This window comes from Sorex araneus, chromosome 1 (assembly GCF_027595985.1).
Source record: "Sorex araneus isolate mSorAra2 chromosome 1, mSorAra2.pri, whole genome shotgun sequence".
Taxonomy (NCBI): Eukaryota; Metazoa; Chordata; class Mammalia; order Eulipotyphla; family Soricidae; genus Sorex; species Sorex araneus.
The window spans coordinates 203,822,642-203,847,787 of record NC_073302.1 but is presented as its reverse complement, the minus strand read 5'-3'; the positions used below and the strand labels follow the sequence as shown (position 1 = coordinate 203,847,787).

Genomic DNA, 25,146 nt, shown 5'->3' with positions numbered 1-25,146 from the left:
TTTATTTATTTTTTTTTTTTTACAGTTACAGATTTATACACTTTTGTGCTTATACTTCCCTCATACAAAGTTTGGAACCCATCCCTTCACCAGTGCCCGTTCTCCACCACCCGTAAACCCAGTGTCCCTCCCACCCTCCCCAATCCCATCTCCCCCGCACCCCACCCTGCCACTGTGGCAAGGCATTCCCTTCTGTTTTCTCTCTCTAATTAGCTGTTGTGGTTTGCAATAAAGGTGTTGAGTGGCCGCTGTGCTCAGTCTCTAGCCCTCATTCAGCCCGCAACTCCCTTCCCCCACATGGCCTTCGACTACAATGTAGTTGGTGATCACTTCTCTGAGTTGACCTTTCCCCGGAACGTGAGGCCAGCCTCGAAGCCATGGAGTCAACCTCCTGGTACTTATTTCTACAGTTCTTGGGTGTTAGTCTCCCACTCTGTTATTCTATATACCATAGATGAGTGCAATCTTTCTATGTCTGTCTCTCTCCTTCTGACTCATTTCACTCAGCATGAAACTTTTCATGCCCATCCACTTGACTACAAAATTCTTGACCTCCTTTTTTCTAACAGCTGCATAGTATTCCATTGTATAGATGTACCAAAGTTTCCTCAACCAGTCATCCGTTCTGGGGCATTCGGGTTTTTTCCAGATTCTGGCTATTGTAAACAGTGCTGTAGCGCCCTAGTTTTAAGGAGCTCAGGAGGACGCCAAAAACTAGAGCTAACAGTGAACAGATGAAATGTTTAACAAAGGTGCCTCATGACTCAGAGAGGAGTCTAACACGAATCAACACAAAAGTGGTTACTTGTGCCATTTTGTGTTGAAAAGCAGCAGGTTCATGGATGAAGAAAATAGAAGCATAAGGACTGAATAGGGCTGGTGAGGCAAGCTGCAGAAAGGCCATCTTACATCACTCAAGATCTCCTGTGCATTTCGAGCTCGGATAACGTTGGGCTCTTCCGGGAGAGATGTCCACTGGTGGAAGTAGTGGCGGTACTCCAGGTCACTGAGGATGTACTGGCACTTCTTAGCTAGCACGTGATTCATCATATCATTGGGGATATGAACATTTGCTTTCGTGTCTTCATAATCTTTTCTGTAGTTTAACTAAAAAGTCAGAAAAGAAAAAGGGTTTTTAAAGACACACATAAGAAAGGGAAGAAAATGTAAATTATTTCTAACGATCACTTTCGGAATCTTATTTCTGCAATCAAAAAGATCAGTGCCTTCAGAATAAACTTAGGTTTAAAAAAATCATACTTGAACAGAATCTTCTTTGTTGAAAATGAATCGCCTAATCCTTTTTTTTTTTGGCTGTTATTAGAATTCTTGTTTGTTTGTTTGGGCCGGACTGGAGCACAGCAGGTATGGCATTTGCCTTGCACGAGGCTGACCCAGCATGATTCTTCTGTCCCTCTCGGAGAGCCCAGCAAGCTACCGAGAGTATCCCGTCCACATGGCAGAGCCAGCAAGCTCCCCATGGCATATTTGATATGTCAAAAACAGTAACAAGTCTCACAATGGAGACATTACTGGTGCCCACTCAAGCAAATAGATGAACAACGGGATGACAGTGCTACAGTGCTACAGTGCTTGAATGGGGGCCATACCCGGCAATGTTCAGGGCTTACTGCTGGCTCTGTACTCAGGGATTAATCTTGGCAGAGCTCAGGGAACCTTATGGAGTGCCACGGATCTAGTCCTCATTGGCAGAATGCAAGGAAAATGCCCTGGCCATTTTTACTCTCTCTTTAGCAAGATTCCCCAATCTTTTAGATTCCCCAATCTTTTACTAACACAGGACAATTAGTGACATGGTTGTATCTCCTTCTTCCAAAGACAAAGCCCTCTGGGCTCTGGTAGTGGAGAAGGGAGGGAGGGAAGGAACAAACCCATAGCACTCAGAAGCACACAGGCTGCTGTCTCAAGACTAACTCATTCTTCACCACCCTAACTCCATCCAATATTGAACCCCAAAACATATCATTAATAGGCAGACACAATTATACACTTGTGCAAATCTGCTGTTAGGTGAACATTTTGCTTACCGCACTCCTCATCTTTTGGAAATCCAGAGAGTGGACCACACCAGGAAACTCACTGATTTCTTTTCCAGCCAGGTAGTGGCCCTTCTGCTTCTCATAGGTCTCCTTATATTTCAACTGTGAAATGCACACAACATTGAGAATCACCAAGGTTCCCTAACCAGACTCTTGCTTCCCAAGAAAGACTCAAATATATGAGAGAAAACAGTCTACTCACCTCACTGTTCACATAGTCAGCATGCTTGGCTCCAACAATGGGAATATAGCGTTCGTCCAAGGTGTAACCATAAGCCTTGGTTCCCTCCCATGCCCCTTTATATAGTATCTAGAACAAAGAAATATGTCAGTGAAACTTTACATTCAACTTTTTTCAGACACCACAAAAAACAATAAAAATCAAGGTAAAATATTTCTGTTTAAAGGTGAGATTTAAAAAGATGTTGAAAGTTATTAGTGTTTTTAAGAGAAGGGCAGAGTCATGTGACTGGTTTCAAATTAAATTTATACACCAAGGCATTAGTTTACGGTGTATTTTTAAACTATATTGACAGCTTTTATAAAAGTGGAACCAAATTTACCTATATAGAGGTAAAATCACTAAAGGTTGCTTGCCTCCCTTTGGCATACACACATGCCTTCTACACACACACACACACACACACACACACACACACACACACCCCTCCCACACACTCACAGCATTCTTTAAATGAACTGAATTAAAATTTGGATAGAATGTCTTCTATTTGGTGGTTGGAGAAGTATGTGCAAAATTCTTTGTTTTTCTTCTCTGTTCTCTGTGGAGAACTAGAGTCCTGCGTGTGCCCAGAATTGCTGGTGCCCTTGCTAGATTAACTCTCCATTGACAGGATGCATGTCTCTTTCACATGCATGGTCCCCTGAAGGTTCTGTACGATAGGCTTTAGCTCCTCGGTGCCGCAGATAATGCCTGGTAATCACTGGAGCTCAAAAATACCAGTTGAACAAATGCTAACTCTGAATTATAGTATATCCTAGTTATGATAAATGAGACTAAGTATTACAAAAATAGTAGATGTCCTTCTAAGTCTGTTTGTTCACAGAATCAGTAATGCATATGAATACAGTCAAGACTTAAAATTGGGAACTGAGTTGGGGAACACATGAAGTAGAACTTACGGTACTGTAGAGCTTCCCCATGTCTTTGGAGTGGGTGATATGTGGTGTATCAGGAGAAAATATATACTTTCCCTTTAATTCTTTATTAAATGTTTCTTTATATTTTACCTAAGGAGAGAAAAAAACAAAATGTTACGAAAAATTAGTAATCAGTCATATTTAAAAATTAAAACTAACTGGTTGAATCTTAGCCCCTTTCACTAAATAATATAATTATTTGGATAAGAATATAGATATTATTTAAAAGTAAATAAAGTATATAACCTACTAGTGTTTAAAGAAACCCCAACAAAGATAATTTTATAACTCACATACATATTCACTTTCTTATGAACAATTATCAGGCACTGAACAAAGGCATTGATTCAAAGACAGACATCTAGTGACCCAGTTTATTTGACTCATTATACAGAGCAAACTTACATCACTCTGATTGACTGAGTTCATCTTGGCCAAAACAATCTCTGGAGGGTCTACCACACTTGTAAAGTTAGGATAGTTGTCAAGAGCATCTTTCTTATATTTTATCTGCAAATAAATAGAGATGATTAAATAGGTCTTCCTCAGTAAGGTACCTCTCCTGACACAGCAACAAGGCCAGGCCTAAAGAACAGACTTACATACCTGATTGACCATTTCCTGGTTCTTAGTAACCCTCACATGGTCCACAGAATCCAAGGGGATCCAACCAATGCCTCGGAGCCACTCCAGGTCAGCTTTGTAGACATTCTGAGAGTAGGAAGAGAGAGAAGGGCGTAGGCATAAATGGCTCAGACACTGGATTTCAGAAGGCAGATGAGAAACAACTCTTTTAAGAACTTTCCAAGAGGGCCGGAGCAATAGTACAGTGGGTAGAGTGTTTGCCTTGCATGTGGTTGACCCGGGTTTGATCCCTGACATCCCATATGGTCCCTTAACCTTGCCAGGAGTGATTCCTGAGTACAGAACCAGAGATAACCTCTGAACATCATCGGATGTGACCCCAAAAGCCAAAAAAAACACCTACTTTGCAAGGATAGGATGTGTCTCTAGTGACTGTTGTCTCTCTGATTCAATAGTCACTTTATCTGTCTATCTAAAGAATATTTCTATATTTCTTGAGCTTATTACTCTAAACAAGGCACTGTGATAAGTGCCATGAGACAGACATATAAAGGAGTCTGGATGTAGAGGGAGTTTATTCCAAGGTAGAAACCATACAGGAATGTGAGAGCAAGAGTGCTTAAATGTTATGGAAGCTTAGGGCAGAGAATATTTTTTTCAGCATTTCAAAGACTGGTGCTTTTCTAATTCTGAATATCTACATTTACAGAGAATTGAGAAATAAAATTCACTTACATCGCTCTGGAGATCATAAGCCTTTCTCGCCTGAATAACATCATTTTGGTCAGGATGACACGTCCATTGATGAAGGTAATTGCGGTAATCAACATCACTGACAAGGTTCTGTCCCTGCTTGGCCGCCATTACTGACACCATATCAGCAGGGATGTTGATTTTTGTCTTTGTTTTATGGTAGTCTTCTTTGTAGAGCCTGTCATTCTGAATCTGCCCTGCGTGCTCGAACCAAACCAGCTTAGGGTCATCGACATAGTGACCTCTTTGCTTTACGTGTTCAGCTTTGTACTTTAGCTGTTGGGAAGAAAAATACACATTCCATCAGCTTTGACAAACACATGGGACAAAAGAATCAATGAACACTAACATTTATTTTGCAGCATTCACCTCCTAGATATTAAGTAACAGAAAGTATTGAAATTAAAAAAATTTAAATTGAAAAATTTGTTTTTCTTCCAGTTTTATTAATTTATTTTAAGGTTAGAGATCTTAAACTTGAGACTTAGGGAACTTGGGACTAGAACACTAGTATAAAGTATAAGGTGTTTGCTACTAATGCAAACTACTAATCTTGCCACCACCAGTCATGAGCCCAGAGCCAGATGCGATCCCTGAGCAGTTCTGGGTGTGGCCCCCAAGTAAAAGAAATAAAAAGGAAGCTAGGGAACAGAAAAAAAAACCTTTTTTTAAAATAAAACCAAGAAGAAAAAAAATTTAAGAATATCCAAATCCCAGGGAGGGAAAGAATCAACGTTGCCAAACCATCAAGGTTCTGGAGGCCTTAGCATACCTGGTTCCTACCCAGGCAAAGTCTATGCTTTGAAAAGTACACTCCTCTAAGGATGAATTACCTCGCTCTGAACATCTCCAGAGTGATGGGCATGAACAAACGGAACTGCATCAGGAGGCAAAATGTAACCCGTGGCTTTTTGTTTCTCCCAACCTTCCTTGTAGCGGTACTAAGAGAAAGAGAACAACAGCAGGTTACACAGGGGAGTTGGGATGGAGGGATGAGCATGGACGTGCCATTCTGTTATAATCTTCCATCCCCTCCATGAACTCCAGATCCAGGCTGCTGGGTCAACCCTACCTGGTCCAGAATCCGGGCTGCCTCCTGGGCAGTGTGTAGCAGAGGGGTTTCCGTGAGGGTGTACTTAGACTTGGTGTCGTTCCAGTCTTTTCGGTATTTAATCTGAAATGAGAGGCAAAGGGGTAAGCAACTTGATGGTAAGAAAATATAATGTTCTGGCATCAATCATCTCAATGATTGCAATCTTGTTTCTGAGACGAGCAGGTAGGAAAGCTTTAGAAGTGACATCTTCACAATTGGGCAATTTTAGAACAAAAACCATGTACTTACATCATTTAGGATCTCACCACTTTGTTTAGCTGTCACATAATCAACTCTGTCATCCACTGGAGTAAAGTTCAGTGTTTCTATTTTTGTGCGATATTTTTGCTAAGGGAAGAAAACATGTATTAAAGAGTCACTAGCCTTGGTCTTGTGACCTGAGAAACAGTCTCTAGACTAAAGGGTTCACCTCTACTTAAAGGATTGAGAGTCATATCCAAATGGCCTTTGAATATATGGCTTTCTTCCAAGTGTTTTGTTTTTTAACAAGTAAGGATTGGTTTCTTAGGTTTTCAACAGATTTTTTTTTTCCCAACAGATTTTAAGGTAGGAAGTTTCCTTAGTTCCTAACATTGTGTAATTTCATTGTGTGTGTACCAACACTAAATACCTCTTTTAATATTGATAAACTTACTACAAGTGTATTGCCATGGATGTCAAAAACAAGTTTTCCACTTATACAATTTCAAACTTTGATATGTGTGTTGGATATCACATTATGGATGTCATTCCATAATGTGACAGGGATAATATAGGATTATTTGGGGGAAATTGTTTTCCATCTGGCTTAAATAACTAATTGAAATGGTGAAAACTGCTGATAAAGAATAACTGCACTTTGTATGTTCAGTGTCCTGGGAAATATACTGAATTACAGAATAAAATCCTGGAATACCTCACTGAAGATATCAGCAGCATGTTTGGCATGGTTGACAGAAACAGAATCATTTGGCATCCACCCAATCCCACGTAACCACTCCAAGTCAGCCTTGTACACGGCCTGTGGAAACAAGATGAGAATAAATCCAGCAACACTTGTTATATGGTCCTATGCATTCTCGCCATTGGTCTGACTTAGAAAGAAAAATGAATAATGACGTACTAAAGCAGCCTAGTAGGAGACAAGCAAATGAATCACAAGGTCAGGTTAGATGATAAGATGAGGGACACGTTTTCTATTGAAATGTTTCTGTTTTATTTTGGAGGATTCTGTCCCAGCAGTGCTGGACTAGGTGGGGGGATGCCGAGAGTAGCACCCAGGATCTCACACATGTGGGCATACGCTCTAGCATTGAGTTGCATCCTCAGTTCTTAAAAGTGGCAGTTTTAAGTCTTAATGTAGTTACAGGTTTCTAGGGGTGTTGAGAGCTACATCTGATTTCTCAAGAGAAACAATAAATCCTAGATTAGTATACAGGGTTCCTTAATCAGAAACCTCAGCAACTTCATTGAAAAGTTTAAAACACTGTTATTTTAGGGTCACAGTGATAGTACAGTGGGTAGGGTATTTGTCTTGCATGTTGCTGACCCAGATTCGATCTCCAACATCCCATATGGTCCCCCAAGCATCCCCAGGAATAATTCCTGAGTGCAGAGCCAGGAGTAATACCTGAGCATTTCCAAGTGTGGCTTTCCCATAAAAAAGCAAAAAGGAAAAAAAATCCACTTATTTTTCTTAAAAAAACATTACTACCATGGACTTTCACTATTATACTTATAATATAAAACTTCATTGCTACTTACATTGTATAGAAAAACTTATTCACAACAGTTTTCCTTAACAACGAAGAAAACTTAAGAAGCACATTCATACTATGTTTTATTTCTTGATACAAAGATTTTTTTCTATTTTTTTAAAAAATTCTCAAGACTGTGGTGATTTTCTACTATACTTATATACCACATGTGTATACCAATGCACATACCCATAGGGTACATACCCTATCTCTTATATAGGATTGAACAAAAGGCAACTCCTTGGTTGTAAAAGTCATGGAATGATGATACAAGGGCTTCCTGACACAAGCTCTGGGGTTCATGGAAAACTGAGAGAAGTGTTCATCCCAAGGGGGAGCAACTCACATCACTCTGCAGTTCATAGGCTTTCTTGGCCTGGATGACATCGTTCTGGTCAGGCATGCAGGTCCACTGGTGCAGGTAATTTCGATAATCAACATCACTGACCAGAGTCTGGCATTTTTTAGAATGCAAGATAGACAGCATATCCACAGGGCTCTGGAACTTTGTCTTCCATTTGGCCCACTGCAGCCGATACTCTCTCTCATTCTGAATCTTGTCAGCCAAGAGGGCCCATCGAATTCTGTTGTCGTCTCTGGCTGTGAGGGTGCCCACGTAGTGTCCTTTCTGCTTCTCATGGTCCAATTTGTATTTGTACTAGAGATGGAAAACAGCAGGTGGGTCACAGGAGATATTCTCCACACACAGTGCATTTACTTACACGCTGACAAGCTGAACAAGGGCATACTTACATCACTGGCTATCTCTCTGGAGGCCTTGGCGGCCTGGAAGGGGATGGCGTCCAGCCGGACATCACAACTCATCTTCATTTCATCCCAACCTTCTCGGTAAACTTTCTGAGGAGAGAAGAAACACAGGTGCTCAGCTTAGACTCACCCAGAACCCCAGGGGGTAAGATCAATACCAAAAAGGTACAGCTTTACATTTGTATATAGTTTTTTCCCCCCTGAATCCAGGAATGATTTTATTTAAGGGAAAGGAAAAGCATCTTTAAGCTGCTAGACTATGGGAGGGTCCCCGTGAGCAGGATTCCAGAGAAAGGCAGAAAAAACTATCCTTTTATATCTTTTTAACAAAGCAGGGGTGGTGCATATTTTTCATTGAGGCCCATAAAACAGGACTTAGAGTGTTGAGATAACTCTCTTCTGGCATCTAGGTTACTCAGGTCCTCAGGCACACAGGAAAGTACAATGAAAATTTTTTAATTTAGGCACCATGGTTTACAATACTGTTAATGATAGAGTTTCCTGCATAACACAACCCTTGCCACGCCCTCTACCATTGTCTGATCATGCCCCACCCCGCATCCATCCCCTGTGCTAAGAGTCCCAGTTCTGTTGCCTTTGGACAAAGGTATAGTTCTGAAGCCCCAGATCTGGTTAAAGACAAAAGAACTAGGCATAAGAAGTTGTGCGTGAACTGGATCTGGGCTTGCCAGGAATTCCTTCTTTTTAATTTGAATGACAGGCTCCATGTAGTTGCCATGGTTTGGTCTTGGTAGTTAAAATGACTTTCCTTTTATCATTAGGTCTTAAGGCAGATTTATTCCCTGATGTTCTGAAGGAATTTTGTGAAATCAGGCCCTGACATTTGTGACTCTGATATGTGACAAAAGAATGGGAAGTTTTACTAATCCTAATTTACTAATTTCCTGTTATAGTTATTTCTTTTTCTTGTGTCAGTTTTATTATTTATTATTTTCCAGGTGATTTATTATTTTCCAGGAAATCCACTAGCTTTTAAATGTGCTTTAAATTCATTCATGCAGAGTTTTGCCAAGAATTCTCATTGTTTTTTTGAGTTCATTAGAATCTGCCATTAATTCCCCTTTGTTCCTTTGCATCTGCCTAATCCTGAGATTTATCTTTCTTCTGGTTAGCCGACATTGGTTCACTAGTACCTGGCCTTGCCAGGTGACTCAATACCAGGGTTCTGCTCCCCTCCTTGGTGCTGATGAAAGATGGATGTCAAGGAATCCCCACCCACTTGAGCTCCTTTCTCTGTCTGTGAACTGTTGTTGCTATCAAAGCACCCATGGGCTGAGTTCCCAAACAAGGAGGAATCTGTTGTGATACTTACATTGCTCACATTAAGGGCATTAGCTCTCGCGAGATTAATTTCTGGAGTGTCTGGCATTATGTGGATTGAAGTTTTATCCTTGTCCCAAAGTTCTCTGTACTTTGGCTATGGAAAGAACAAAAGAAAAATAAAATTATTTTACAATTTCTAGTGTTGCTATCTCTAATGTTGTCTGTTCAGCTTTTCTGGTACAAAATCTTTTCATATTAAAGTAAAAATCAGGCTGGAGAGAGAGTGCAGTAGGCAATGCACTTGTCTTACACATGGTTGACCAAGATTAGATCCCTGGCACCATATATGGTCCTAATTTCCCTGCCAGTGTTGATAACTATGCACAGATCCAGGTGTAAGCACTGAGCACCATTGAGTGTAAGCTCCAAACGCCACTAGTACGTCCCAATAAATCCCCCAAAGAAAGTGAAAATCATTTCATGTAAGTTGCTCAAATTTGATATAGAATCTTTTATATTTTGAGTTTCATAAGCAAGAATAAAATAACCCTACTGACATTTATTTAAATTATCACTATCATCAATATAACTGTCCTACTTTTATTAGATCACTTATCATTTGTCATGACACTAAAGTTATAAATATGGAAGGAAGAAAGTGACTCACAATACTAATGTTTTCAGCATTTGATTTGGCAAGAACCACTTCTGGTGTATCCACAATGCTTGTGTACTTGAGGTTCACCACAGGAGTCCGGTAGGCACTGTCTCGGAAGATCTCTTGTGCATTTTTCACTCTCAGGACCTCGGGAGAACCCTCAGGCATCCAGCCAATGCCACGCAACCACTCCAAGTCAGCCTTGTAGATAGCCTGGAAAAGAAAAGAAACGTATATAGAAGCAGGTTTGACTTTTAAAAAATTGTGGCAAATAAGGAAGCTGCTCTTCATTATTATTTGTTTTGTTATTATTTTCTTTTGAGGGGCACACCCATCAGTGCTCAGGGGTTACTCCTGGCTTGAATATGGGTTACTTAAGATAAATTGTGGAGCTGGTGTCAATATTTTAAAGGAATAATTGTGGGCTCTCTAGGAAGTTCTCCACTCTGCATGCAATCTTTTCAAAATTCACACTTCAGATCTGATGTCACACATTTCCCCATCATTTGGCTTCCATTAATCTTAGGATAAAGATCGAAATCCTTCACATAGACTTAAAACCAACAGATGGTCTGTCTTACACCAATCTCTAGCAGTTGTTCCCACTTGGTCTTCTGCCTGTTTCCCTCTGACCTGTGCATTCTAACCACACTGGCTGCTTCTCATTTTGTACTCTGCAGACAGCTCCCTTTGCATTCATTTTGTAGGAACACTAACCCCTTGGTCCTCTCTGAGCCACCAGACACACTGGAAATCAGCACTTTCTCAGATGAGTTTTCTCCCCCCTCTCTTTTCATAACACTATGGGTCATTCCTGTCAGACAACCAATTTGTTTGGTTTTTAATCGATATTAACTAATTAACATCTATTTCTTTGTAATCAATGAGCCACCTAAAATCAGAAACTTTCCTTGCTTCTTCTTTGCTGTTAACCATTGTAGATTTACCACAATGTGTGTGTTTGTTTGGGCAAAGTACTTTTAAAAAGATAATTAAGAATTTAATCCCTAACTGTAGAATTTTTTTAACCTCAATTGGGAGTTTACATTTTTATTGGATATCCAAAAATCTGCTTTACTAGATCAACCAGTTGCACTGCTGATCTTAAATAGCAGCTCTTACTTTTATTTTTAATCTAGTATTTTCACTGTTGTAGGGGCGCACACCAAGGAGGTCACCAGGACTCAGCGGCCAACAGAACTACAATTCAGTGGTGCTGAAGGCAGGGCTGAGGATCAAATCCTGATGTAAGCCATGTGTTTTACTACTTGAACCACAGTCCCGGACTGTTGTTGATTTTGTAAAAAAAGAATATTGTACTCTTCAGAAATAGTATTTTAGTGACTAGTTGATAGGACACAAATAGGCTTTTAAAAGTTATTACGGGGCTGGAGCTATAGCACAGCAGGTAGGATATTTGCCTTACATGTGGCCGACCCAGGTTTGATTCCCAGAATCCCATATGGTCTCCTGAGCACCACCAGGAGTAATTCCTGAGTGCAGAGGCAGAAGTAACCCATGTGCATCGCCAGGTGTGACCCCCCAAAAATATTTTTTAAAAAGTTATTAGGAGTAAAAATGGTTGAAATGTGGTTCAGTTGCAGAATACATGCCTCACACACGGGAGGACCTGGTTTGATCTGGAGAGAGAGAGAAAACGTTATGTGTGTGTGAGACAGAGAAAGAAAGAAGGAAAGAAAGAAAGAGAAAGAAAGAAAGAAAGAAAGAAAGAAAGAAAGAAAGAAAGAAAGAAAGAAAGAAAGAAAGAAAGAAAGAAAGAAAGAAAGAAAGAAAGAAAGAAAGAAAGAGAGAGAAAGAAAGAAAGAGAGAAAGAAAGAAAGAAAGAAAGAAAGAAAGAAAGAAAGAAAGAAAGAAAGAAAGAAAGAAAGAAAGAAAGAAAGAAAGAAAGAAAGAGAAATAGAGAAAGAAGGAAAGAGAGAGAAAGAAAAAAGAAAGAGAAAGAAAGAAAAAGAAATAGAGAAAGAAGGAAAGAAAGAGAGAAAGAAAGAAAGAAAGAAAGAAAGAAAGAAAGAAAGAAAGAAAGAAAGAAAGAAAGAAAGAAAGAAAGGAAGGAAGGAAGGAAGGAAGGAAGAAAGAAAGAAAGAAAGAAAGAAAGAAAGAAAGAAAGAAAGAAAGAAAGAAAGAAAGAAAGAAAGAAAGAAAGAAAGAAAGAAAGAGGAAGAGAAAGAGAGAAGGAGAGAAAAAAGAGAGTTTCTAATATTTTTTAGATGCTCATAATTCAGAAGAAGGGCTATATATAGATTTCGGCTTTTTTTTCTCTTTCTGAAAAAGTTTGTTGCAGGTTGACTTTAGGTTGACCTTGCGACCACTCACTACTTTCGGTTGGCAGACAGTCTCTTGCCGGCACGGCACGCCTGGCTGTCTTCCCTGAGGCCCCTCGGAGGGGAAGAGCTCCAGGTTCACTCCCCACGCCGAGCAGAGCTTCGGCCGCCGAAGACGACTGGAACCTAGCTACAGCCATGCTCGAGGCCTCTCTCCATGCGTTCGGACAGGCCTCACGCATGAAGGTACCGGCAGAGGAACCCAGGTGTGTGTAATTCCATCAACGGTCAGCACTCAGAGACTTAAAAGCGAGCTCCCAGAGGATATCTTGTAGCCTACTTCTTCCTCTGGGAGAAGCTGGCAAGCTTCTGAGAGTTTCCTGCCCACATGGGACAGCCTTGCAAGCTTCCCATGGTGTATTCATATGCTAAAGCCAGTAACAAGCTGGATCCCATTCCCCTGACCCTGAAAGAGCTTCCAGTGTGACATTGTGAGTACACGGGTGTGACATTGTTGGGAGGGCCGAGTCGAGAGAGACTTCTAAGATCTCAGGGAAAGGACGAATGGAGAGGTTACTGAGCCCGCTCGAGAAATCTATGATTAATGGGGATTTTTTGATTCGTGATTCTTAAAAAGATTTGTTTAACATGCATGCCCAAAACAGTAACAAGTTTCATAATGGAGGCACAAATGATTCCTGCTCGAACAAATTGATGAACAATGGGACGATGGTGCTACTTCATGTGTTTTGGGTTGATGGCAAGGCTGCATTTTTTTCTTCTTTTTGAGGCCACACCCAGAAGTGCCCAGGTGTTATTCCTGGCTCTCACTCAGGAACTATTCCTGGTGGTGCACGAGGGATTGTATGGGATGCCAGGGATAGAACCCAGGTTGCATGCAAGGCAAATGTACTATGTCTCCAGCCCCGTGTGTGCTTATGTTGAGAGACTAGAGTTTATCCAGGCACTCAAAGAATGACCTGGTGAAGGTGTAGAAGATTTTCTTCTCTGGATGAGCCACACCCCTCTCCTGCACTTCAGCCCATACTCTGGCACCCGTGTACTCACATCACTCTGCAGGTCATAGGCTTTCCTGGCCTGGATCACGTCATTCTGGTCAGGTAAGCAGGACCACTGGTGCAGGTACTGGCGATAGTCCACATTGCTGGCCAATGCCTGGCCTTCCTTGGCAGCGTTGATGGACACCATGTCTTGTGGGATGGAGATCTTGGCCTTATTGTCATTGTAGGCCTTTTTGTACAGTCTGTCATTCTGCATCTTCAACACATTTGCTGCCCAAACCAGCTTAGGGTCTTCCTTGGCACTAGGACATCCAATATAATGCCCTTTCTGTTTCTCATAAGCAGTTTTGTACATATACTGGCAGATGTGAACAGAAGAAATAAAATTCACTTTTCTATACTCCATTCTTCTAAACAGTCTGCTTAAAATAATTCTACTTCAATTAGATTACATTTATGGACACTGCTTTTCTTAAAATCCACAAAAATTTTATTTACACTATATGTACACAGTCTCATTACATTCATTTGTTTTATATTTCCATATTTGTGAAAGCACTGTGTACCATTAAACATTATTAAGGCAAGAGCTGAGCTATGGGGTTGACTGATCAGAGCTCCCAAATTATAGTCACTGTCACTCTCACAGTTTTGACATAAGTAATTACCATCTGTCATTTGTATTTCTTTTCTGTTTACTTGATTCTGTGTGCAAATCTGTGTTTCTAATATATAAATCCATCCTAAAATAAATTAATTACACTCAAAGGGAGGAACTTTTCTACTACATTACATAGACTTATGGATATTTTTAAAATACTTGTCCAAGTACTGCATAAAATTATCCCATAAACCCCATATAAAGCAGCAACAGGATTCTTTGTATCCACAGAATTTCTGTACCTGCTTGTAAATAAACTGATATTGGGAAGCTATTGAAAGTTAGTTCAGTAAACTAAAACATAAGAAGAACCAAACCAAGTAGTGATGCAAGAAGGTCTCAAATGGTTCAACATGTTGTTCTTCCACTTGGAATTTTAAAGAAATGTGCCGCTGAGAGTGACTGTCATTCTTTTCTTTTTTTGACTTTATTTTGGGAGTGAGGGATCACCCCAGTGATACCCAAGGGTTACTTCTGGCTCTGTAGTCAGGAATTACTCCTGGCAGTGCTCGGGAAACCATATGGAATGGCGGGGATTGAACCCGGGTCAGCCATGTGCAAGGCAAACACCCAACCTACTGTACTATCACTCCAGCCCGAATGACTTTCATTCAACTGAAATTTAATTCCTAGGGGATTAAGCTCAAGGCTAGTGCAGAACTTACTCCCTGGACATCTATTAGTAAGTATTTTCTAAGGCTGAGCAAGGAAAAATTCTTACATCACTGGCAATATCTCTGGACGCCTTGGCATGCTGGAACCCGATGGCATCTGCTCGCAAGTCATAACCGGTCATCTTCATGTCTTCCCAGGCTTGCTGGTAGTGTTTCTGCAAATGGAGATTATAAAACCACGGTCAGGCTAAAGAAGGAGTGGCTGAGTCAGCATTACGGACAGGTTCGAGGAAAGATGGGAAGAATTACAGGAAAAATAAATATTTTCTTTAGCTTTCTAAAATAGGCTGATTTCATCACTATCACTGTCACTGTCAATCCTTGCTCATCGATTTGTTTGAGGGGGCACCAGTAATGTCTCTCATTATGAGATTGGCTGGAGCAATAGCACAGCAGTAGGGCATTCGCCTTTCACGCGGCCGACCCATGTTCGATTCCTCTGCTCCTCTTGGAGAGCCCGGCAAGCTACCGAGAGTATCTAGCCCACACAGCAGAGCCTGGCAAGCTACCTGTGGCATATTGGATATGCCAAAGGCTGATTTCATGCTGAACTTATATTACAGCATATTTTTTTGTTGGTTGGTTTGGGGACTATACCTGGCAGTGTTCAGGGCCCACTACTGGCTCTTTGCTCTTGGATCACCCCTAGAAGTGCTCTGGAGATCATGTGGGTGCTGAAGATTGAACCCAGTCAGCCACATGAAAGGCAAATGCCTTATCTCTCCAGCTCCTTGTTCCAGTAGATTTTTAATGTAATCTAGTAAGGTTTTCTTACAATATATATTTTAAAAAATTCATGATATAATACATCACATAAAAATAAAGTATATGTGTTATTTGGCCTTTTCTCTTTTTTCAAAAAGGCAAGGATGGGTTGTTAAAAAGGTAACTAAATATTATTATTTATAAAACCACATGTTTTCAAGTTGTGGTTTTGGAGATGCCACCACTTCTTAGCAAAGTTAACAGGTCACACGTTTCTCCTTTTTGGGATCCTCCCAACCATTCTCAGCCTACTGGACTGGTGATTCATTGCAAGAGAATGGGTATGCAGTGCCAAACTCTGCAATGCCAGAGATTACTGAGTCACCCCAGTGGTGTTTAGAGGGTTCTAGGGCCACACCTAATGGTGCTGGGGACAAGCTTGGAAGATCACATGGACCTGGGGGTTCGAGTTGCATGCAAAGGAAGTGTCTTAATCCATGTACTCTCCCTCCATTCCACACACATATTGTAATTACAAACACACATATACATGGGTACTTATCGTGTGCCTAAACCCTATAAGTAGAAGAAATGGTAGGGAAATTTCTTTTTTCAAACCCCTTTTGGAGCACCTCACCAAAATTTCCCAATAAGCAGAGGGCATCATAAAAAGCAGAAAGAGGCAATGCCATACATTGCTGATCTGTAGGGCGTTGAGCTTGGACTGCAGCATCACTGGAGTGTCGGCTGGTATATTCACATTCGCCTTCTCCTTGTCCCAGGCATCACGATACAAAGGCTGATCAAAATGTAAAAAAGGGGATGGTCCATTAATAGATGAGTAGATTAGCACAAGACAAAAGTTAAAGTTTGAATCAAAGGTGTCAGACATGAATGTGGGTCACATTTTGCTTTCAAGTGTGTGGGTGTGTGTGTGCATATGTGTGTGTGTATGTCACCAATAGTGAGTACAAGTCTGTCCATATGGATGTCACCAATAGTGAGTACAACAAGATATATGGATATGTGGTAAATAAATTCCTGAATAAAATCATGATAGTTAAATAAATTCCTCAATAAAATCATGATAGTAAAATTATCCTTTTCCATTCATGCAGATCTAGTTATCTAGCCAATATTATTACAGGCAAGAACTCAAACTGTGTTCAAAGTCTTTATTCTCCTGTGTAACATGAAGATGCTCCCAGACTTCTATTGACTTATATCGTAGAAACTTTTGATAGATTGACTGTATGGAATTCTGTCTGATTATTCAAGTTTCTAATGGAGGTCTTGGCAGTTTTAAAGTTTACAGTATGCATTCTTCAGTTTCTGTGACTATATCAACTCAACTGACCTCACTGATTTGTAAAGCGTTGGTCTTTGCTAAGACAACTTCAGGGGTATCGACGATACTGGTAAATTTGAAGGCTTCGGGCCCAATGCGATACAGCCTTTCATTCAAGAGATTCTGAGCATTCTTCACTCTCATCACTTCCACAGAACCTTCTGTCAACCATCCAATACCCTTCATCCATTCCAGATCTGATTTGTACACATTCTGCATAAAAAGAGAAATACAATGGAATGAAATAAACCCACTCAAAGAACTAAATTGAAAAATTCCACACACTATGTCTATATAATTCAATGGATGGCCAACCTTGTGAAATTCTAGAATATGAACCTTTAGTACCAATGAATGGGTATTCCAAATTTGGCTCACATTTCTAGAAGTTCCCACTATCTTCCAAAACTTAGAGCTGGCCCAAAAGTGGGATTTGTGGACAGACAGGCAGACAAATTACATATGCTTTTGTTTTGTACTTGGTTAAGCTTCTGCACTTACCACTAAATATCTGCCTTTTATGTACCATTGGAACCGTCACTGAAGTAATTTGGGAGTAAGTTTCCTCAATGAATATATATAATGGCTAAAAAAATAGCCAGCAACTATGTCTATATACTCTGTCTACTTATTGACAAATATCATATAAATTTTAAATCCAACATTTTTTATACCTACCTCTGTTTCAAAATTTAAATATCTGATTATGCAAACGGAATATATCAGGACAACTGGACTAAAATTTTCTACTTTAATATACAGAATAGGAAACTAATATTCATCTTGATGAATAAAGTTTGATCACAATAAGAAATCCTCTATAACATAGAAAATGTCTGGAATGATTCTACAATATGAAATTCATCAAGTATGTTAAGACTGCTGTTTAAAGTGTATCTAGGGACACACTGATTAAACATATAGACACAGATTTCCCCAAGCTGGTGATAAGATACTCACATCGCTCTGCAGCTCGTAGGCTTTCTTGGCCTGGATCACGTCGTTCTGATCTGGCAGACATGTCCACTGGTGCAGATAATTACGATAATCAGCATCACTAACCAAGATCTGGCATTTCTTGGCCTGAACTATTGACATCATGTCCAGTGGTGTATTGTAAATTCCTTTAGACTTCTCATAAGCTTTCTTGTATTCTCGGTCACTCTGGATCTTGGCAGCATGTATAGACCACACCAGTTTAGGGTCATCCTGTAGGCTGCGGAAACCCACGTGGTGGCCCAGTTGCTTACGGTAACCTTCTTTGTATTTGTACTAGAGTTGGGGAAATCAGATAGAAAGGTAGCTGTAAACTGTGCATTAAGAGCATTTTCTTTCTTTTGTATTGCAAGCAGAAGTAGGTCAAGGGGTTAATAAAAATAATCAGCAAAATCACGGTTGTGTTAAAAGAAAATCTTTGTTCAAATTATAGCATATTATGTATGATATCTTACTATATTTTAGATTTATAAACTGGTCATTAATCCTTAATTTAAAAACATAGATTTTGTAGGCTTATAGAAAACCAGTGAGAAGCTCGGTTGCTCCAGTGCTATTTCTTTTAACAGTTTGATCCTAATGGAACATGGTGTCATCATCCACTTTATTTATTCCCACTCAGAGGTAGGGTGGGTAAGTGGCCTCAAAACTGGCTCTCACTATGGAACACAGTGAACTCCATCGTCCTGAAAAGGCACTTCCCTAAATGGCGGAGTCAGAAATTTCTTGTGTTGTTAAGATTTCTCCTGTGATGGCTCAGAAGACTTTTCAAGGTAGATGTTCAGAATATTTTCTTAACTTTAATGTACATAGAATCAACATTGGCAGTCATATATTTGGGATCACCTTGAATCTGGTGGAAATTATGGTTCTCTCAGGTCATTCCATTGTGGCATGGAAATAGAAAATAGTATGGTGTAATAGTAAGGTATAATAGCGTGGTGTAAATGGTCTGGTGTCTCTGGTCTGGGGTAAATAGTAGGCATGTGAATCAGTAAATTGTTTGGTAAATAAGAACAATAAAAATCATAACTAATATGCACGAGTAATCATCACATGCTAGGCTAGTCTGAGAACTTCAATTAGATTATTAAACTGCTGAATTTTGTAGTGAAAATAGTGGTTTAAAACCTAATTTAATTCTTACAATATTTCTAAGATGTAAAGAATATAGTATGTTTCAGATGGGGGAAAATAAGGCACAGTAAGGATAGCCAACAACTCATGTTTGCCTGGCAAGTGGATCATTAGATCAAATATTCCACCTAAGGTTATTGGAGATAACCCCAGGAAGAAAATGGTCTTACATGCGGAATTGGAGATAGACAAGAAAGGTCTGAAAAGAAAAATAATGCTGCTGGCTTCAATGAAAAGATGAATCAGAAGATGACAATGAAAGATTCATAAATAAGAGTTTCTATTCTGTCCACATCTAAGTGTCTTCGACTAAAGTAAGATGTTTCTGCTTCTTTTCTGTATTTGGATGAAAACAGAACTAGAAATAAGGCAGATAATGTGAATTGGTTATAGTTTCTGCTCGTTTGTTTGGGGCTACACCCAGCAATACTTAGAGTTTACTCCTGGCTCTGTGCTCAGGGCTCACTCTTGGTGGGGCACAGGGAACCCTACATGGTGTCAGAGGTGGAACTCAGGTGTACCCACTGCTCTGGCCCGGCTATGATTAAAGATAAAACAGAGGATTACGGAAGATATAGCTGAATACATGAGATGAAAAGAAAGAAGAACCAGAGAAAGATTACAACAGTAGTACAAAGATTTAGAACTAGAGTATTTGATAGGATAATTAGTTTGACAGTCAATAAATTACACAAACGTCAAGGTTACTGAATGTTATATGAAACCTCCAGTATTGAGGCTGGAGCGATAGCACAGCGGGTAGGGCGTTTGCCTTGTATGAGGCCGACCTGGGTTCAATCCCCGGCATCTCATATGGTCCCCCAAGCACCGCCAGGAGTAATTCCTGAGTGCAGAGCCAGGAGTAATCCCTGAGCATCGCTGGGTGTGACCCAAAAAGCAAAAAAAAATAAAATAAAATAAAATAAAAATAAATAAAAATAAAATCTCCAGTATTAAAAAAATTAGCCTTAAGTCTTTTATGAAACTTAAAAATATTCCTGTCAAGGAGGCAGACTCAGGTTGGGAGGGAACCTGGAAACACTGGTGGCGTGAAGTTGACGCTGGTGGTGGGATTTGTGTCGGAACATTGTATGCCTGAAACTCAACTATGAATAACTTTGTCAATTATTATGCCTTAATAAAAAATTTTAAAAACATATATAAAACTACCATCTATTATTTATATTTATGAGAATATTTGGAATAAAAAAGTACTACTTCCTGAATTTTTCCAAGAATTTGATATAGACTCCACAATATTCCACTTCTTTTTTAAAAAAAATTAGAAGTTATTTGTTACATATACCTTATGTATGCTAACCTTTATACATTTAAAATTATTATTATTGAATCACCATGAGATACACAGTTACAAATTTATTCATGATTGAGTTTCAGTCATACAATGTTCCTACATCCATCTGTTCATCACTGTATCTTTCCTATCACCAATGTCTCCAGTTTTCCCAGCTTCCCTCCCGCTAACCACAACCCCAACCTGCCTCTTTAGCAGACACTTTTCTTCTCCCTCTGTGTCTCTGTCTGTATGCCTGTCTGTCTCTCCCTCCCTCTTTCCTTTTAGGCATTATGGTTTGCAGTACTGTTACTGAAAGGTAATCATATGTATCACTTTACCTCTTTTCAGCACTCAGTTATTGTCCAGAGTGATCATTTTCAATTATTATTGTCATAGTGGTCTCTTCTCTGTCCTAACTACCCTTCCCCTCTCCTTTTGTAGCAAGCTCCAACCATAGACTAGCTCTCCTGGCTCTTGTTTCTACTGTCATCTCATACTATGTTTTTTTTTTTTTAATACTCTGTAAATGTGTTAACCATAATGCTTTTTGTTCTGCTTTAATATTTTAATTTAGGGAGAAGGAATTGGGTCATATTCAGCTTGACTCAGGCCTTAATCCTGCCTCTATTCAGGGATCACTTCTGGCAGCGCTTAGGCAAACATATGTGGTACAGGGAATTGAATCAAAGTCAGCCACATGCAAGACAAATGCCCTCTGGGTATCCAGTTCTCTGCTTTAACATTTTAACTATTTAGTGTAAGATAATGTGCAATAGTTTGCGAGGATTTTCAAAAGCAAATTCTTGAGGAATATGCTCCGTATTTGTTGAGCAGAGGAGAAAAACTAGAAGGGAATTGGAGGATCTCTACCTCACTGGCGATTTCTCTGGAGGCTTTAGCGTGTTTGATTTCAATGGCATCTGCTCGTAAGTCGTAGCCTTTCTGTTTGGCCTCATTCCAGTCTTTCTGGTAGAGTTTCTGTGGAAAGAAAACCAGGTATATTTACAAGAATTGAAAACAAAGAAAAATATTTGTTCAGGGAATATGAATAACTATTTGCAATGTAATCATAATATGAATCATAAAGTATTATGTAAATGAAGATGGCCTAAGGAAAAGATGGTCATTTTTCATACTGTTTTGGTTTATTGGCTTTTTATTTGGTGTAATTCAGAAAAAAGTCTGATAAAAATTTTAAAGGTAAAAATCTAAGTTCTATTAATGTGTGAATATTTGTTTTTGTGGTTTATAAAAAACAGAATTTACTATGAAGCTAGAAAAACTTCATTCAAGTTCCAGGTAAGATCTTGATAATATTTGTTTCTTACTGGTGCTTTTCAACTTTTCAGAGGTCTCAATTAAAGGGATGTGATATAGATAGCATACATATTCTGCTCTATGGGCATAATGAAAAAATTATCTTTTGACTTTTCTTATTGCCTTGAGTGATTTTGTGGACCAACTAAAACCCAAAAAAAGCAACAGAAATGGTCATCGCTTGTACTTCTTGTATAAGAGGCATTTAACTAGCAATTTCATTATTTGCAATTAAATTTCAATGAAACTGAGCTATAGACATGGAGATAGGATAGTAATTTAAAGGTTGAAAGAAGGATACAAGTATCCTTGTGGTTCCAGGACTCAACCAAATATCTAAACTAATGACTGTCGAAAAGATAAAAATGTCTATTCATACTGCTTTGGAAATGGCAGCTAATGGGAAAGTGTCTGGCAGCAAAAGTTACAAACATCTCTTAGAAATGTCATTTGTCTGTTAAAACAGTCTATAACTGGACAGATAATTTCCCAAAGAGTTATTTATACTTCTTTATGTTTATGCTTTTTATATTTATGCTTCTTACATTGCTGATTTGCATGGCATTGATCTGGGCCTGCAGCATGACTGGTGTGTCGGAAGGAATATTGATATTGGTTTTATCTTTGTTCCAGGCTTCTTGATACAGTTTCTGGGGAGAGAAGGAAAATATCTTTAGTGCAGCCAGAGAGAATTCATATATAAGATATCACGCCTTCCTTAGCAACTATTTTACCAGGAAAATGATGTTATACATTGCCAAGATTAATTTTGAGCCTTATTTTGGCTAGGTTTTCAAACCCAGATTATTGGTCAAAATCAATTTTATATTTCTATGCAGGTAATATTATTTAGATGGGATTAGTACGAATCAGTAGACATAGGCTAAAGCAGATGACTCTCTGTCATGTACGTGGACTTTATTCAATCAAAATTTATGTTTAATAGAAAATATATCTACATGCTCCCAAGCAAATCATTATAATTTAGTGGGTGTGGGAGAACTTTGAGCTTGGTATTGGATGCTTTCCTTGGTCTCTATCCTCTAGTCTATGCAACAGATTTTTTAACTTATCGGCCTCTATGATCATTCAGTTAATTTCATAAAACAAATATATTTCTCATTTACATTTCAGTTATTCTTTTCTTTTGGAGAACTTTGTCTAAGATTTTTAATTCATCTGAACTGGAGTGACTGTACACTAAGTAGGGTGCTTGCCATACCTGTAGCTGACACGGGCTCAATTCCTTGCATCCTAGGAGTCCTCCTCACCCAGCATCACTAGGAATAATTCATGAGCACAGAGGCAGGAGTAACCCCTGAGCATTTCTCAGTGTTCCCCCACCCCACTGAAAAAAAGTTTTAAAACTACGTAGCATTATGCTTTAGATTTTAGTATTTAATAGGACTTAAACATCCATTTCACTGAACTGCAATGGAACATTTATTCAGTTTAGTTCTTCCGAGTGTATGGGGATGAGGATAAAAGGTTGGCATTTATGAGAGTTCAACTTCACATGCACTTTCACCAAATCATCCCAGAGATCTGAGTTGCTCTTAGAGCTCACAAGAAGCCTCCGAGATCAAGAAGCTAGCTCAGTCTGGGTGGTGTCATCTGAAAAGGAATATGTAAGAGGAAATCTGATGGTAGGATGGTTCTTACTTCACTTATTTGCAGAGAATTGGCTTTTGCCAGGACAACTTCTGGAGTGTCAGCAATGCAAGTGAACTTCAAGGCCTCTGGCTTTGTTCTGTAGAGTTTCTCATTCACTAGGTCTTGCGCACCCTTTACCCGAACCATTTCCACGGAGCCTTCTGGCATCCAGCCAATGCCTCGCAGCCACTCCAGATCTGCTTTATACACACTCTACAGAGAAATTAGACAGAAATGTTAAACATACCATCCCTTAATTGAAAAATGAAGTCCATGGGGTTGAGGAGTTAATAAGCGCAAGACATGATGGTTCCAAAGGACCCCAAATTTTGCATGATTCTGGAGTTTTTGGATTAATGACAATGTAGTCTGTGAATGTATAATCATGCCTATTAGTCATCTATGGGAGTAAAATTGCAATAGAGCTAAAGTTCATGCTTTTATATTATTAAATTATATAATGAAAAAATATTTTAGGAAATTTGGTGAAACGTCATTCAATTTCTATACCATAATAACTAACCCAAGAAAAATGTTCTGTGCTTTAGACGATGGATGTGGCAGCTATTTTAGTAATATTTCATGATTTATGTTTGTTTTAAATATACATTCATTGAAAAGATCACAAGTGTCATGAAAAATAACATGGATTCTATAGCAGGGAATAAAGGACATGACTTAAGTAGGGCATGACCTTCATCCATGTCTTGGGTTCCCATGACGTAACTCCTAAGGTGGGGTTTGTTTCAATCAATGTGACTAGTGCTCTCAAGGATTTGTGCAGTGTGCAACCCAGGGTTGGGTCTACAGGGGTCAATTTTAAAAAGTGGACAATTAAAAAAATCTATGTCCTCCCATACAGCTTTCCCCAAATTCATGTTTTCTTACATCACTCTGAAGATCATAGGCCTTCCTTGCTTGGATAATGTCATTTTGGTCAGGTAAGCATGTCCACTGATGCAGGATATTTCGATAATCCACATCACTGACCAGAGTCTGACATTTCTTTGCCAGCAGGATGCCCAGCATATCCACTGGGCTGGTGTACTTGGTCTTCCATTTCTGAAAATCTTTCTTGTATTCCCGTTCACTTTGAATTTTCCCTGCGTGTATGGCACACATAATCCTGGGATCATCTTCAATGCTCTGGGCCCCGATGTGGTGGCCTTTCTGTTTCTCATATGCTTCTTTATATTTGTACTAAAATGCCAGAAATACAGGTTTAGAAAGACAGTAAAAGATCACAGGTATGATGACAACTATAGGCGTGAAACCCACAAACAAATGGGAAAAAATTCACATTGCAACCTTCAGGCACCACTAACATATATATAATATAATATAATTATATATTAGTGAAGCAAGATAGTATTATTGAATGAAGCTTACTAGATGTGGTGTGGAGGGGTGAGAAGGAAAAGAATAATGTTCAAGAAATAACAAGAACTTGAAAGAGCAAGCAAGCAGAGGATATTGGGACAAGCAAATGAGATGTATGTTCAGGGGGAACAAGGGCCTGAAGAGCAAGCCCCCACTAACTAATTTTAATCAATTTTTGATACTAACAAAATTATTATTAATTAATTAATACTAACAAAATTGCCAGGCAGAGCCTGGAAAGCTACTCGTGGCATATTCAACATGCCAAAAACAGTAATAATAATGGTCCTCATTCCCCTGACCCTGAAAGCGACAGGGACGAATGGAGACGTTACTGGTGCCCATTCGAGCAAATTGATGAACAACAGGATAATAGTGATACAGTGAACAAAATTATAATTCTATGGGATGCATTCTGATTGATCGTCTTCTGAAGCAATTCTAGCAACAATCTCCGACTTGTCTTCTGAGACCTCAGGAGGAAAGGTCACAGAAGGCAGCAAGCAAACAGGAAGCGGGGGGTAAAAATACATATAGAATTACTGTGGTCAGATA

General features: G+C 39.3%; 1 protein-coding gene across 1 annotated transcript in view; it reads right to left on the bottom strand.

Annotated features, from left to right (window-relative positions):
• The window catches only part of NEB (nebulin), a 234,641-nt gene that overhangs the window by 80,291 nt on the left and 129,204 nt on the right, over positions 1 to 25,146 (bottom strand). The window contains exons 77-92 of the mRNA XM_055120062.1: positions 24,100 to 24,411; positions 10,129 to 10,332; positions 9,511 to 9,615; positions 8,163 to 8,267; positions 7,756 to 8,067; positions 6,569 to 6,673; positions 5,902 to 6,000; positions 5,632 to 5,733; positions 5,393 to 5,500; positions 4,542 to 4,835; positions 3,828 to 3,932; positions 3,627 to 3,731; positions 3,204 to 3,311; positions 2,263 to 2,370; positions 2,049 to 2,162; positions 910 to 1,107 (exon numbers count right to left, since the gene is read on the bottom strand). Coding sequence (XP_054976037.1) covers positions 910 to 1,107; positions 2,049 to 2,162; positions 2,263 to 2,370; positions 3,204 to 3,311; positions 3,627 to 3,731; positions 3,828 to 3,932; positions 4,542 to 4,835; positions 5,393 to 5,500; positions 5,632 to 5,733; positions 5,902 to 6,000; positions 6,569 to 6,673; positions 7,756 to 8,067; positions 8,163 to 8,267; positions 9,511 to 9,615; positions 10,129 to 10,332; positions 24,100 to 24,411 — 2,484 coding nt within the window. The remainder of the gene's footprint in view (positions 1 to 909; positions 1,108 to 2,048; positions 2,163 to 2,262; positions 2,371 to 3,203; positions 3,312 to 3,626; positions 3,732 to 3,827; positions 3,933 to 4,541; positions 4,836 to 5,392; positions 5,501 to 5,631; positions 5,734 to 5,901; positions 6,001 to 6,568; positions 6,674 to 7,755; positions 8,068 to 8,162; positions 8,268 to 9,510; positions 9,616 to 10,128; positions 10,333 to 24,099; positions 24,412 to 25,146) is intronic.